Here is a 14,470-nt window from a genome sequence, read left to right on the forward strand (position 1 = left end):
ATAGGCCATTTGAAAATTATGTGCAAAAGTTTTTGCTTGTTCTTATCGGTGGTTGTTAAGGGATCCCCTCCTAACTTGTCTCCTGGTGGACAGAATCCACAGTCCTCGTCTGTGCAAAAATACACTCCAAAGTTATTATGAGGCTTCAGCACTCTGCGTTAGAAAAATCAAAGTGGTATCATCTAAAGTTAGAGTCTTTTTAGTAGCAAAGTCCCTCTGTGCCATGCCTCAATGGAAAACAAGACTCTAACTTTGCTCTTGTACATTGCATATGTTGTTTATACGTCGTAGTGTGAACTTTTGCACATTCCCTGGTCAATACTTTGCACATTCATGCACAAACTGTGTAACTCTTTCATTTAAATAACAGTTGTATTGTACATTTTTACATTATTCTAATAATAATTTCTATCTTTTATATTACATAATTACTCTCTTGACCAACAGTACTTGCTTTAATGTTTATATACATTTTGATATTATCCTTGTTGTTATGCACCAAGACACTATAGCAAAGTCCTTGTATGTGAAAACCCTCTTGATGTGATCGTCACTGGGACAAATAAGGGAGTCCTGCACAAGCTTGAAGGAGAAGTGCATGTTGTGGAGGAAACACAATTCCTGAAGAACTTTTTTGGATTTTGAACTTTGGAGGATACCCATTTTATTTAAGTTCATATTAAGTTCAGACAAACTTTAAAAAGTATTTTTTCATAGTACGAGGACTGTGGAGTTGTCCCCTATCACCCCCTGGAATCCAGTACCCCCAAAAAATGCATTGTTAACTGTTAATCAGTACAAGGTTAACTTCTTATGAATGCATAATGAAGTATGTAGAAATCAACAAAAATTTAGTAAAGGATTAAAGATGACATAGTAGGTTAAACTCAATAAATGCATTTGTAATGCTAGTATAAACAATTATAAGAAACCCATAAGGCTTTTATTAACATTCTACAGCAGTATATAAACTATTAACACATTTCTTATAAGACTGCTTATAAATGTCTTATAATATAATGATGAACATGTTTATTATGCTATTAATAACATTTATATGGTCTTATTAACATATCACTATTAATAAAGATGTTATTACTTGTCACCTATTAACTAACACTTATTACAAGCACCTATATACAAAACCCTGCACTTCATTGAACCTTAATAATGCTTAGAACTGAGTTCTATGTTTATCATGTTATTTTAAGTGTATTTCCTCACGGCTCAGCAGGCGGGTATTTGGTATTTTTTACATCTTGATTAAAATGTATGTTCTATTTTCCTGAAAGTGCTTAAAATATGAATTTGAAATTTGAGATCTTGTGAGATTTGTGAACAAAATTTAAGTACAACAAACTAAAAGAGGCTTTTCAAAACATCGGTCAGCAACTCTGTCCCAGTAATGTGTCAGTATTGAATGAATGTCAGTAAAAAAAAGTTGATGTATTGAGTGTTCTAATGGAAAGTGTGGTGGGTTCTCGTGTGAGCATTTAGTGGTGCGTGTTTGTGTGTGTATGTGTCTAGAAAAGTGTGAATACATCAGTCAATACTGGGTCTGTGTTGACAGAGGCACTGGTAAATACTCTTGGCTCAAAAACATCCCACTGAGCATCAAACAGGATTTCAACATTGATTTGCAGCTGAAAATTGGTTAATATTCCATGTGAAACTCTTTCCATCCTCCTTTTAAACAGCTAAAACGCAGTTACAACATCAATGTGTCACAAAACATAAATTTGTTTAATTATTTTTAATTAATTAATATATTCTAAAAGAGTTGTTTCATGGTCAGGCCATTTTTTTCACAGTAAAAACTTAAGTTACATTATCACTAAGACTCTGCCCTCATTTGCTTTAATCTACAGACACAATCAGTTCGCAGGACATTTACTCGCCACATGATCAACTAACCCGAAGAAGTGTTTGTCACAGACACACACGCCGACTGGCTGTTCTCAACCATATTATCAAGAGCAAGGAAGATGCATAAATGGACAAGAAAATGTGGTGGATGAGCAGATAAAAAGCAGGACTTTCATCCAAGCAACTGCATGTGTGGCTATATTTTTGTTTCTGTTTTTTTCAGCTGAGCGATGTAGTTTTTTAGCAAGTGCTGAAAGTGACAATAGGCTATTATTTGCACATTGTAGAAGATGAAAAATGTCACCGTTGCCAATCCTGGTGAAATATGATCTAAACGTGAATATTCAATGTCTTCAAATAGTCAGTGAAAAAACTTTCACTTTTTAACCTATTCTGAATGTCTTTTCACTAGTGGCCATAGTCGTTTTTTAAACATCTTTTTAATGGAAAAATGCTCACTGGGGTTTTTCAAAACATCATCAAAAAGGAAATGGACTTGAACAGCCTTGTAGGGAGTAATATTTCTTTAAAAGGACATTAAGAAGATAAAAAGGTTTAAGAGAGATTTGTTCTCTCTTGAACTGAGAGAACATTTTTGCTATTATATCTTCTTTATAATTTTTTCAAAAGGCTTATTTCCTGTCTGCCTGCCTTCTTCTTCCCATGGGTGTGTAAAGGGCAGCATATAGAGACACGGAAGAAGTGGGAAATGGAGCCCTTTAAACGAAAAAAGGTAAAAGCTGCATGACAGAAGAGAGAGGTCACGATCCTGAGAAAATGGAACAAATGTATACATCCTGTGACCACGGATTACATTATGGTTTCACTCGATATCCCCAGCGGTGCCTGCAGTGCAGCTGAAGCCATTTGTTAAATGTGTCATACGGCCATCGCGGCCGTGTACGGAAAGGCTGAAGTGTTACGGTGCCAAAAACAGCGGTGGGGTGTTCAATCAATACCAGCAGCTTCTCAGCAGCCTGAAAAGCATAAACGAGTTAACAGCCAGTGATTTCAGTTTCCATTTTATAGCTGTAGTTTTTAAGGCGCGCTCACTGTTAGCAACGGCAGCAGAAGTTCGACAAACTGTGTTTCTATTCTCAGAGGCTGTTGGTTGTGTGAAAAGCTGCCAAGATCAGGATACAACTCGATTCAAATGCAGGTTTAAAGTGTTATCTCTTTCTCCTCGTCTGTGGGTTTTAAGCAAACGTGGGTAATTAGAGATGAAATGAGCATAGGTCTTACATTCACGCCTCTAATCATCTAGATTAGGAATTAGGGAGCGTAAGCGGATCTTAGATCTCCATAAAAGAACAGGACTGTCAAGTAAAGCAGTGGTGCTGGACTCCATTGTGTTGCTATCTTTTGTTGGTTTAATTGAATTATCTATTTTTTCCTCTGTTATTCTTTTAAATTTAGTTTTCAAAGCACTTACGGAGAAAAATGTGGTGGGCTCCCATCAGCTGTGTGATCTTCACACTGGGATATTCAAGAGGAGGGACTGAACTACAGATGAGACATTATCTGAGTTTACCTCTCTGAACTTCTGGTAGAGTTTATTGGCGTCCAGCTCCGAGGGAGACAAGATGTCCTCCGTCTCTGGCAAGTCAAACACCTCGATGCTCTTCTCCCCGCCCGCCACTGTTGTCCCAGTGTCCTCCTCATCTGTGGCGTACTCTCCTGTCTGCTGTAAGAGGGAAAACAAAGTCAGTCAAGTACATGTAGTCCAATGTAATGTAATGTAACAGTAATATATTACTGTTAGCAATACTGGAGTAAATAACATGTTTTTAATAGGATTTTGGGAATATTATTATTACATTTACTTCATCACATAACATGTTATTAAAGGCACTGGATTAATTTTAGAAATGTACATATGTGAAACTGTAACAGCTGTAATCACCTCACTAATGGTTAAAAGTATCAAACAGTACAATAATAACAGTAACCAACATAAACCACCATGTTCTGAACAGACACATTACAAATACTAACAAAAAGTTACCACTGGCATTTCATAGATAAAACAGCAAACTAATACTCAGTCTAGACTTGGCATGATGAGAGATATGGGCCGTTACTACACCATGATTATGTATGTATGTATATATGTATGTGTATATGTATATGTGTTATATATACATATATACACACACACACAGACACACACACACATATATGTATATACTCCAGCAAGAGAGCAGCACCCTCTGCTCCGACTAGGGTTGCCAAATGTGAATAAATATATTATTCAGCACCTTTTTATTGGCCATCAACCTTTTACTAACGCACATATTGGCGATAAAACAGACTTGAATAGTAAATAAAGACCTCAGGCTTCGGTTATAAGACACAGCTGAGACATGAGTCTGCAGTCTATGGCCTGCACAGGTCAGTGGCTGGTGCATACAAGAGGAGGACAGGAATGATTGAAACGTGAGTCGTAATGCCTTGTAGTACTTCTGCAGTTATTTTTGTGAAAATAATGCAAAACCATTATAATGCATTACTCTACACAAACAGTAATATTGTAAATAACTTTCAAATGACAGTAACTTAATTTATAATATATTACACTAAATTTTGAAAGTAACTTGCTGAACAGAAAACAAATGAGAACTGTATTTCCTTATCCAGGCAGCTGCAAATGACATGGTTTATTGCTATGCTTTATTGGTTTGGGCTAAAATTTCTGGCTACAATCTTTGTATAAGTTTGGTAAAAGTTGTGCAACTTGGGGAACAGATTAAAACATGAATACAGGAATACTTTAGGGATTCTGGAAATAACTTCAGAACAACAACAGTATTATTAAACAACCCTCTGGTTTTGCAAAGATTGTGGGGCATTTACTTTTTGGACGATCATATCTGTGACTCAAATGTAATTTTAATAAATGAGAGGCACAAACTGGGGCTAGCTTTAGCTTAGCACAATGCCACACACAGAGCCAATGCATTGTTTTAAAATAAATTGTCTGAAAACATTTAAAAGTTAGCCAACTTTTAAAGTTAGCTGCCATCAGCTTAATTCACTACCTGCTAACTAGATACAGCTGATAGAATCTGCAAAGGACAGTTGTCCTTTGAGTCGGCAGAATCGATGGGCACCGACTAGAAATGAAAAGCCTGCTTTCAGCTGTCCAACTGAAGCATGCGTTTGTCATCTGTCTCTCTCTTCATCTCTGTCTTCTCTCATCCGTCGATCTCCCATCTCTCCTCACAGCTACACCCGTCAGGCTGCATTACGTTGCTCCACCTGCTGCACATTGCGTGTCCAGCACTACCACAAACTCCTGTCCATTTTCCTCATGCCATCCCCACTTTCTATTTTGCATAAGTAATGCTATTTTAATGCCACCAGTTATATAAGATTCAGGTTAACCCACTTAGTTGGCCAGAACTTTGTCAAAAATAAATTGGTTTGACAGCCTGGTCAGCCATGAGTGTCATATCTACAAAAAATAAGCCACATGATAAGTTGTACTGGACAAATTTATGTCACTTTTTATTATTTTTAAGCATTAGTCACCATCTTGCCTCAAGTGTGAAGAGGTTACACAAACTAGTGAGGTTTGAGCCCCTAACAGTGTCTAATTCTAGATGTGAGCAATCCAGGATTTATAAACTGACTTAATTACAGCTTTAAAATGTTTATGCAGGAGTGAAACATTGAACATTTCGTGGCTTGATATTAATGTAGGCCATTATGCTGTACGTATTCCAGGCCGTTTTTCTTTCCTCCAATTCTCAGAATACTGTATAATGATGAATGTTGGCACTGGTCACTCGGCATGGCATCTAAATGGATCGGCTGATTCACTCTTTGGCTGATGACCAACAGAGCCGGATATTTCCAGTGGAGCTGCTCTGAGAACATCTCTGTCTCCCTCTTAATATCACACAAATATCCTATCTAATGTTTTTTTTCCATCTGTACATTTTGTACTAAATATTCATAATTTGATATTTAATATAAACTTACATGATTTCTTAGCCTCACGTTACTTTATCTTTTGTTCTGTTTTGTTTGGTCAATCTAAAATCCATCTTTCTGTAGTTACTTGTCATTCTGTCTTGATCGTTCACACACATACGTATGCACACACACACACACACTCGCCCACACACACACGCCCAGTCACATCTCCTCTCTCATCATCTTGGCCTATATCTTCTCCTCATCTATTTCCCTGCACTTCCCTCCATCTATCTCCCGCCCAGATAACAGCGCTCAGGCCTGATTTGTTTGCATGCATGGCCGACACACAGTTCTATTTCCATAATAGGCTTGCTTGTTGCCATGGTACCAGCATCCTACATTAAAGCCCCATTTACTGAAGGTGGAGTTAACCACTGAACACATCGGAGGGCAATCAAACACCAATTTGCATATGATAAATGCATCACCTCCTATCTCAGAGAGGAAGGGACGATCTGAGGAGAAATCTTGTTGTTCAGAGGGCGCTCAGCGTGCGATGATCTGCGCTATGAATGTCTAATATGACCGTGATGTCGGCATAATGACTGTTACTCAGTGGAGGAGAGGTCGCTGACTGCCACTTTGTGCAGCTTTGACTTAGAGTGTGTGTTTGTGTGCGTTTACTCTGACATTTTTATGCCCAATAGTGTCGCAAATTTATGCATTTTTCTTAACCCATAGTTAAAAATTCTTGCAATCAAGTAACTGATTATTCATTAATGATTAATAATAAGACACAAAATGCATGTGTTTTTTTTATCTTGTTTTTAGTTTAAGTTTCCTTAAATTAGGTGCAATTACTGCTATGTCAAGACTATTGATTAGTTATCAATTAATTAATTCTTGGCAGTGAATAAGCGATTAAAGATTATTCATTAAGATCCCTCAGTGTAATATTGTTTGATTGGACCTAATGTATTTATTTAATTACACAAAGTTGCATTTTAAAATTTAAGTCAATGAACTCATACGTCATGTAATATGACCATCATCATGGTTAGAAACTGTATATGGCGAGGAAATCTGGTGTCCACATTTATTTCAGAAAAAAATATTGTGTTTGTCACCACAAAATGCTTCCTGTTAAGTGTAATTGGGTGTAATTGGGTTTGCTGATCAACTCAGCCAATCACTGGATGTTTTTGGGGGATGATATTTGCCATATTATTTTGCTAAATTTATTTTGTTTATTTCGCAAATTTTGAAGTCATAAAACTGTCCTGAGAAATGTAATTCCTTCCCATCACTACCATCCATCCCACATGTTGTAAACGTTGCGTGTGTGTCAGTGTGTTTCCATGTTGGTGCTCACACGAGAGAACAGATCCGTCAGTACAGTAATGCCAATCATCTATTCATTCTTGATTGACATGTTACATTTTGTTGACTTTAGTAGAACAATATGCCTTTTATTCCTCATCTACACATTTACATAATTTGTAAAACATGCAAAATCATGTCTTAGTCTAAGGCTGCAACTACTGATTATTTTTATGAATGATTTTTTTTTCCTATAGATTAAAAAAAAACAAAAAAAAAAAACAGATTAATTTAATTTCCAATCAATTAAAACTAAGAAAAGTAGCAATAAAAGTGAATACTTAAGCTTACATATTCTGTATGTGTGTCTACATGTTTTTCCTGTGTGTGTGTTCACATGAAATTGCTGACAGATGGGCATACACGTGTGTTAGATTACATGTAATCAAACACATAAATGGACTGACATGTGGGTGTGATGTCTTTTACTAACTGGAGGATCATTCCTTCCTCTTGGGACAGGAGCCCCAGCGTCAATAAAGAACTGTCTGTCACATCTACACTGGCAGCACTCAGAGTGAGAAATAACCTCCCTCCTCGCCCACCCGCTGAGAACTCGTTCTAATATTTATAGAGATATTAATATTGATGAGATCCTTTTATTGCCCCATAGATCTTTGTAATGGTTTCGTAACTGTTTACCCTATCGGCAGTTACGTAGGGACTGGGGGTTATGGATGGTTTGGTGCTCGAATGTGGCAGATTTCAGATTTGTTTTTACAGCAGTGTGTAATCTATGTATGGATTAACACTTTTAATACAATCACCACTCTCACGTTTATGTATCCTTCAGGGGATCTGTGGTAGAGGTGCACAGATACATGATTATCTGTATCTGTATTTGTTAAACCAACAAACTTTTCTGTCTCTGTATCTGTATTCAGATAGAAGACTGGACATGGGTGCGGTTTATACCGAAAGTCATGTTAAATTGTGCAAATGTTGCTTTGTCTAGCCTTACAGCCACTGCCAATGCAATTGATGTGTCCTCAAAATATAAAGCTGATTTAATATTTGCATACAATTAATTATGAAATATATTTCCACATCATCATACTGCAATTTACACTCTCTTTTTCTCTATTTTTAGAGCGCACATGTCGTTTTAAGTAAAATTAATCTGCTGGTTAAGATAACATTGCTGCGATTGCAATGCTGATTTCTGAATTCTCAGTGAATGTAAGCATCAAGCTAATGGACTAAGTGTTAGTGAATTATATATTTTAAAAAAAGATTCCGTGATCAAAAAATTGATTCAAGTATTGTAAAAAGAGAAGCAAATACATTTTTGTCTTCCACCCCTGTACAAATTTAAATATATATGAATATTCTAACATATTCTAACACTATTATTCAAATGAAATACTTTTGTAAAAATGCTCTTAATGTTACAGTGTTAAAATTATTTTTTCCAAAATAATAATAAGCAACTTCAGCTTGTTTTCATTGCACTACTTGTGCTTTCCTGAATGACATATTCGGATTTGGGTGCATCCCTGATCTGTAGCACAGGGTGTTCATTCAAATAAAAAAGTCTCAAGTTGTAATTTTATTTAGTCTGTCATTACATACACTAGATGTGAAATGATGACAGACTGCAGGAAGAAAGTGGATGGAGGGAGGTTTCTTGCAGCTCAACTCTATACTCTTTACTATAGGAGCTTTAATAAGAGCCGACAGTATTACATGTGTATAGGAGTGTGATGATGGGAGTGCTGGGATCATCTCCTGGGCCCTGGTGAGGAGTTTCTTATGCATGAAGGCTCTCAATCCACCATCGAGCAGAAAATGAGAGACTTCAAACAACACTGATGAAGAGAGCGCATGGAGAGACGCCTGAGTGTGTGTCTGCATGTAAATCTACGCTTGGATGCAGCTGCTCCTGTGTGTATACTTTGCATTGATTTACATTACTGTGGTGTGAGATTTCATGTGTACATACAGTGTGTCTACATGCATGTGTGTCTCTAGGGCATGCACACACGCACATGCACACACACACACGGATAGCATGAGTTGCAGGGCCATGAGCTCAGTGTCTGGTGGATTAAACGCCCTGTGAGTAAGCAGCGGAATCAGAGGGAGAAACGCTGAGTGATGCTTTCTAGGACTGAAGCTCACATGGCATCCTCTTAGTGTGTGTGTGTGTCTGTGTGAGAGAGTGTGTTGTGTGCCGGAATCAAAGCCTGCTGTCAGTCAGTTTTATGGAGTTAATAAGCTAAAACTTCAAGTCAACTGTCATGAGAAGCAGCTGATTTACATTTAAGTGACAACTAGAAGCCAAATTTTTCTGATGTAGTGTCATGTGTAAGAAGTGTGTACTGATAGCAGATGAAGTTCAAATAAATACAGATATAATGAGCTTTATTAATATAAGATTATGTTCCTCTCGCATCTTCTTCTGTTTGCACACTGGTAATACTTTAACCACAGCATCCTGCACAGTGTCCAGGGTCATGTGCAGTGCTTACCTCGTCATCATCAGCGTCATAGTGGGCGTACTGCTGCTCCAGCAGTTCTCTCTGCCTCCTCTCTTGCTCCAGGGTCTGCTGGATGAGCGTGGCCACCTCGCTCTGCTGGCCTGGACGTTCTCGGCCAATCACAAACCTGTAACAACACGCACTGTTAGAGACAGCCCTGACAACACGCACACACAGTCAGCCATTAACATTACCACAACCACAATACAGCAGTTTACTGCACATTAGGCCTGCCATGACTTACTGTATGATATATGGACATGACCCTGATCATTTTTGCTGGCCTCAATTATTTCCTTTGTTTGTTTCAATAAGAAAATCACAGAGATTTTACACAACATCAGGCCAGAATAAACATAATGGTTTTCCATATAAGACTACGTGTTTTTTATAGTCCCTAAAAGCCAAATAACCTAAAATAAAATATGCTGAGACATGTTGGCAGCATATTTCTGGTCACGCTGCTTCTACCCTCTCGTCCTCTCATGCACATGTCGACACTTACATGAGCATTTGGCTTCATGAATAAATAATTTATGTAGTAAATATAGCTGTTAAAATCAACATTATTGTACAAACCTCCAGACTGCATTTTACATCAAGTGTCATCAGTTTGTCTTTCACCCCCCAACATACACGTTTCATGTTCTCTTTAAAGTCATTTTTCATGTAAAAGTGACAGAAAATGCTGTTTTCAGCCTCTCAAGTCTAAAATATGGATCTTCCTGCTTTTCTCTGTTTTATATTATATTAAACCAAATATAATTGGGTTTTGCACTGACAACAAAAGACAGTTAAAGACATAGCCTTGGACCTTTGCAAAACTGGGTTGGGCATTTTTCAATATATTCTTTTTAGAGACCTAAAATTAATCAATTAACCCAAAAAATATTTGACAGATTAATTGATAATGACAATAATCATTAGTTGCAGCCCTAACACATATTTCTGCCCCAGTTTCTTGCCTCCCTCTAATAGCATGTGTGTGTGTGTGTGTGTTTGTGTGTCTGTGTGTGTGTGTGTGTGTGTGTGTGTGTGTGTGTGTGTTTGTACAGTGAAATGACCACAGCCGTCACTATGTGAGAGCAGCCAGGGCCCACAGCCACATAGCACTGACAGCGATATCTGCTGACGTATCAGGGCAGGGCTGGGAGACGGGACACACATAATAATGTGAAAAGGCAGTCAGCTCGGGCAGGCAGCCTGTTATTAGCCTGGCACGCAACTAAATGGAGAAAGCCACAGGCTGCGCCTCCGAGCTACTGACTGCTAACTACTGCAGACACACATGGGACCTACATACAATAAATATCACATTAAAATGTTGGAACTGAAAAATCTGCAGTCACTACAACCAATGTTTTTTTTTTAATCTAGAACCTACCAGGGAGGTTCAACCAATAACCCTATTTATACTCAAATGGTTTCATCTAGAACACACCCGATTTTTATTCCATGAGATATGTCTAGAACCCCCTCAGGGCTTTCTACAGAAAATCATTCTTATTCAAGGGGTTTTATCTAGAACCTGCCCAGGATTTTCTACTGAGAACCCGTTTATATTCCAAGAGTTTTGTCTAGAACCCACTCAGGGTGTTCTACAGAGAATCATTTTTATTCCAGGGGTTTTATCTAGAACCCTGCCTGGGGGTTTTACTGTGAACCCTTTATTGTACAAAGAACCCTTGACAAAAGAGTTCTTCAACAATCCTTAAAGAACTCTTTCTTTGAACCTTTTTGAAAGAATCCTTTTGGAACCCCTATTTCCAAGAGCGTACCGCTACTCAAATGAAAATTTATATCATTCTCTCCAGTTTATTCTTGCCATAACTCTGACAAAAGCAAGCAATGATGAATGAGAACTACTCAGACCTAGAACCAGCAGGGACTCTATCACTGTGTTCGAGTGTGTGAGTATGTTTTTTTCTACTGTATGTGCACAAATAAGCGTGTTGGAGTGAGACAGCGAGAGAGACAGGGAAAAAAAGACAGGGAGAGAGGATTCAAGATAGGGCCTAATCAAGTGAATTCAGTTCCCGAGAGCTCTTTCAAATATTTCTAAAGGCAATGTGGAAAAGGCCTTACGCTCCAGCAGAGAGGCGTATTTGATCTACATGTGAAGGAACAACTGAAAGGCACGACAGAGATGGAAAGTAAGAAAAAAAAAAGAAAAGAGAGAAGGCCCCGGCTAAGCTATAAGTGTTGTACTGTAACAAGCCTTTGGACAACATGGAGGTCTGAGGAGCAGATGACCTGGAAACAGCCTCTCTCCTCACGCATGGGGAGTCTGTCTTCAGTTCCTCTCTGCCTCCCACTGTTGTGGGGCTGCCACACACAGCGCTGCCTCAGAAACCTTCACTTCTGATCTCATTACTCAAATTTGTACAGACACGGCTCTTAAAGTGAAATATACAGTATGGTTCGGGAACCTGAAGGGACAACATTTTTAATTTTTGCTTGAATATTGAAAAAGAAAGCTCAAAGTGATGCTCAGAGAAGCGCTACAGGACATGTGTCTTCTCCATTAGGTGGCACTTGGGTGATTTGAGGATGTCATACAGGGTCACAAATATCAGATATGACAGGTTGGAGATGTGTTATATATTATATTTCAGGATACGTAGCAATTTCCTCTTTTTGTTCAACTTTTTTTCTGTAGGTTGTGAACATCTGGTGCATGATAATAGACTTAGCGAAAAGATGAAAATGGTGTTGGTCTATTTAAAAAAACATATTTTCATTTTTTTAAAAGTTCAAAGTAGTTTCTTAAAACAGCTGGGCTAGTTTCTAGTTAATAATCCAACAGAAGAATGTGGACTAATACACATTGACTCAATGCATATTTACAGGAACAGAATGGTATATTATCATCATAAAGAAGGAACATGTCCATCAGTGCAGCAGTGTGGCTCATTGCTGTGTTTTTATAGTTTCTGGACAACAGTGGCACAACAAACTATATCAGGTTTTGGCTCCACAGCAAATTCTTAGTTAGAAAGATTCATTGTTGAGCCGTTGTTGTTTTTTGGCTTTTCATCGGATTTGAAGACAACAAAATGAATAAAGAATAGTGGACGATCAAAGGAAGAAGGTGGATATTAGGATCGGGCGGACTAGTAGAGACCGTCAGCAATACCATTTCCACTGTAGGAGATCTTCTCGTGTGAGCTCGCAAATCCAGCCGCTACATGATTTGGCCAGTTGGACTGCTTACAGAAGTGTCACGTGATGTGAGAGTTACGGTTGGTGGCTGTAATGTGCCTCTAAGCTGGTCTGCAAACCACCTCAGACGAAGAGACAGGAAATATCCCACCATCGCTGGTATTTATTTGCATTGATCAACTAAAAAAAACGGTTACATTTGAAATTCTTTTTCTTGTTTTGAACCTTGAAGCTTCCACTTTAAAAGAACGTTAGTTTGACTGTTTTTAAGTCTTAAATGTTGTCTCACGTGTGGAAGTTGTTTTAGTTTGTATCGAAGTTGTTGTTGTCACATGGGACTCTCTCTCTTCTGTGGTTGGCAAACCGGCTCAGATGTGTATTACCACCACCAACTGTCACTCTCTTGTCACATGAGAATGTGGTAAGCAGTCCTGCTGCCAAAATCATGTTACCCTGCGAGGCAGCTCGATTTGCAAGAATCTAGCCCTCATTTGCTACACAGCCTCTCGCAATAGCAGAGACACTGAGGGACAGCGCTCATGGTGGAAACAGTATTGCCAAATTTCTACCAGTGGACATATTTCTACAGTTGCAGGATACATACCTTCACTTCACATTGTAGACTTTCTAGAAAGTCTAGAAACAGCACAGAGTGAAGCCAGAGACTCCCTTACCTTCAAAAAAGTGTAATTTTATTTAAGAAAATCAGAACAAGATGAATTATATTGGACACAAGTAAAAAATGTTGATACTTCACCATCAGATGAAGCTTAAAACACAAAATAAGATGTTAAGATTAGAAGATAATAAGATGTTAGGATTTGGTGCTTGATTAAATGTATTTTTTTTACACACATAAGGTTTGTATGTTTTCACTCCCTCATGAGGATTACCATAAGATTATATAAGCCGAAGTGTGTCAAGCAGCTATCAGCCCCAAGATCCCGTCTACCATTGTACAGTATCAGACATAATTACAGTCAATCTGAAGCCTCTGATCTGAAGTGTCCTTAAAATTCAGCAATGATCAGTGACGTCTGTGCAGAAAGAAAAAAAAAACAAAACAAGGACAGTCTTCGCTTGTCATGACCACTGCGTGTTGTAATTCTGAATACTGTCCGTCCTGCTGTCATGGTGCAAAAGTTGCAAAAACACAGCCGCTTAAGCAGCCATGCTCAGTGAGATTTTGTTTGGCAGGCATTATTACCATATCTGAGATGAGTGACGATGTGGGAGCACAATATGTGACAAAAGTCTTGTGTGTTTGACAGTTGAGCGGTTTTTGGCAGGGGTCCACGCAGAGCAGTGGGGAGCAGACAGCACACACACACACACATACACACACATTCACAGACACACTCACACAGCATGGCAGGAAGGCTTTGATTTGGAAAGCCAGATCTCTCCTCGACACTGTTGTGAGCCTGCCATCTCTGCTTTCTGTTATTTCTTGTTCTTGTCTTTCCTTTTTCTTGGTATGGTTCACTTTTATGTTGTCTTTTCTCTCGTTGCTTTGCCACAATTGCTGCTGTTGTGCACTCCCCATCCTGTCTTTCTTTTTACTCTTCCTCTGTGCCTCTATCCCACCTTCCCCTCTTCCTACGCCTCGTATTCTGTTTTCACACCTCTTTAAATCCTTGGGAAGCCTCATATTCTTCTAC

At 38.5% G+C, this 14,470-nt stretch overlaps 1 protein-coding gene across 6 annotated transcripts in view; it reads right to left on the reverse strand.

Moving 5' to 3' along the window:
* Positions 1–14,470, reverse strand: part of ppp1r9a (protein phosphatase 1, regulatory subunit 9A) — a 75,299-nt gene that overhangs the window by 19,573 nt on the left and 41,256 nt on the right. For all 6 annotated transcript variants that reach the window (XM_084739957.1, XM_084739962.1, XM_084739959.1 and 3 more), the window contains exons 6-7: positions 9,639–9,774; positions 3,398–3,550 (exon numbers count right to left, since the gene is read on the reverse strand). In XM_084739957.1, the coding sequence (XP_084596083.1) occupies positions 3,398–3,550; positions 9,639–9,774 (289 nt within the window). The remainder of the gene's footprint in view (positions 1–3,397; positions 3,551–9,638; positions 9,775–14,470) is intronic.

Source organism: Lutjanus erythropterus, chromosome 16 (genome assembly GCF_056507025.1).
Source record: "Lutjanus erythropterus isolate fLutEry1 chromosome 16, fLutEry1.hap2, whole genome shotgun sequence".
Lineage (NCBI taxonomy): Eukaryota > Metazoa > Chordata > Actinopteri > Lutjaniformes > Lutjanidae > Lutjanus > Lutjanus erythropterus.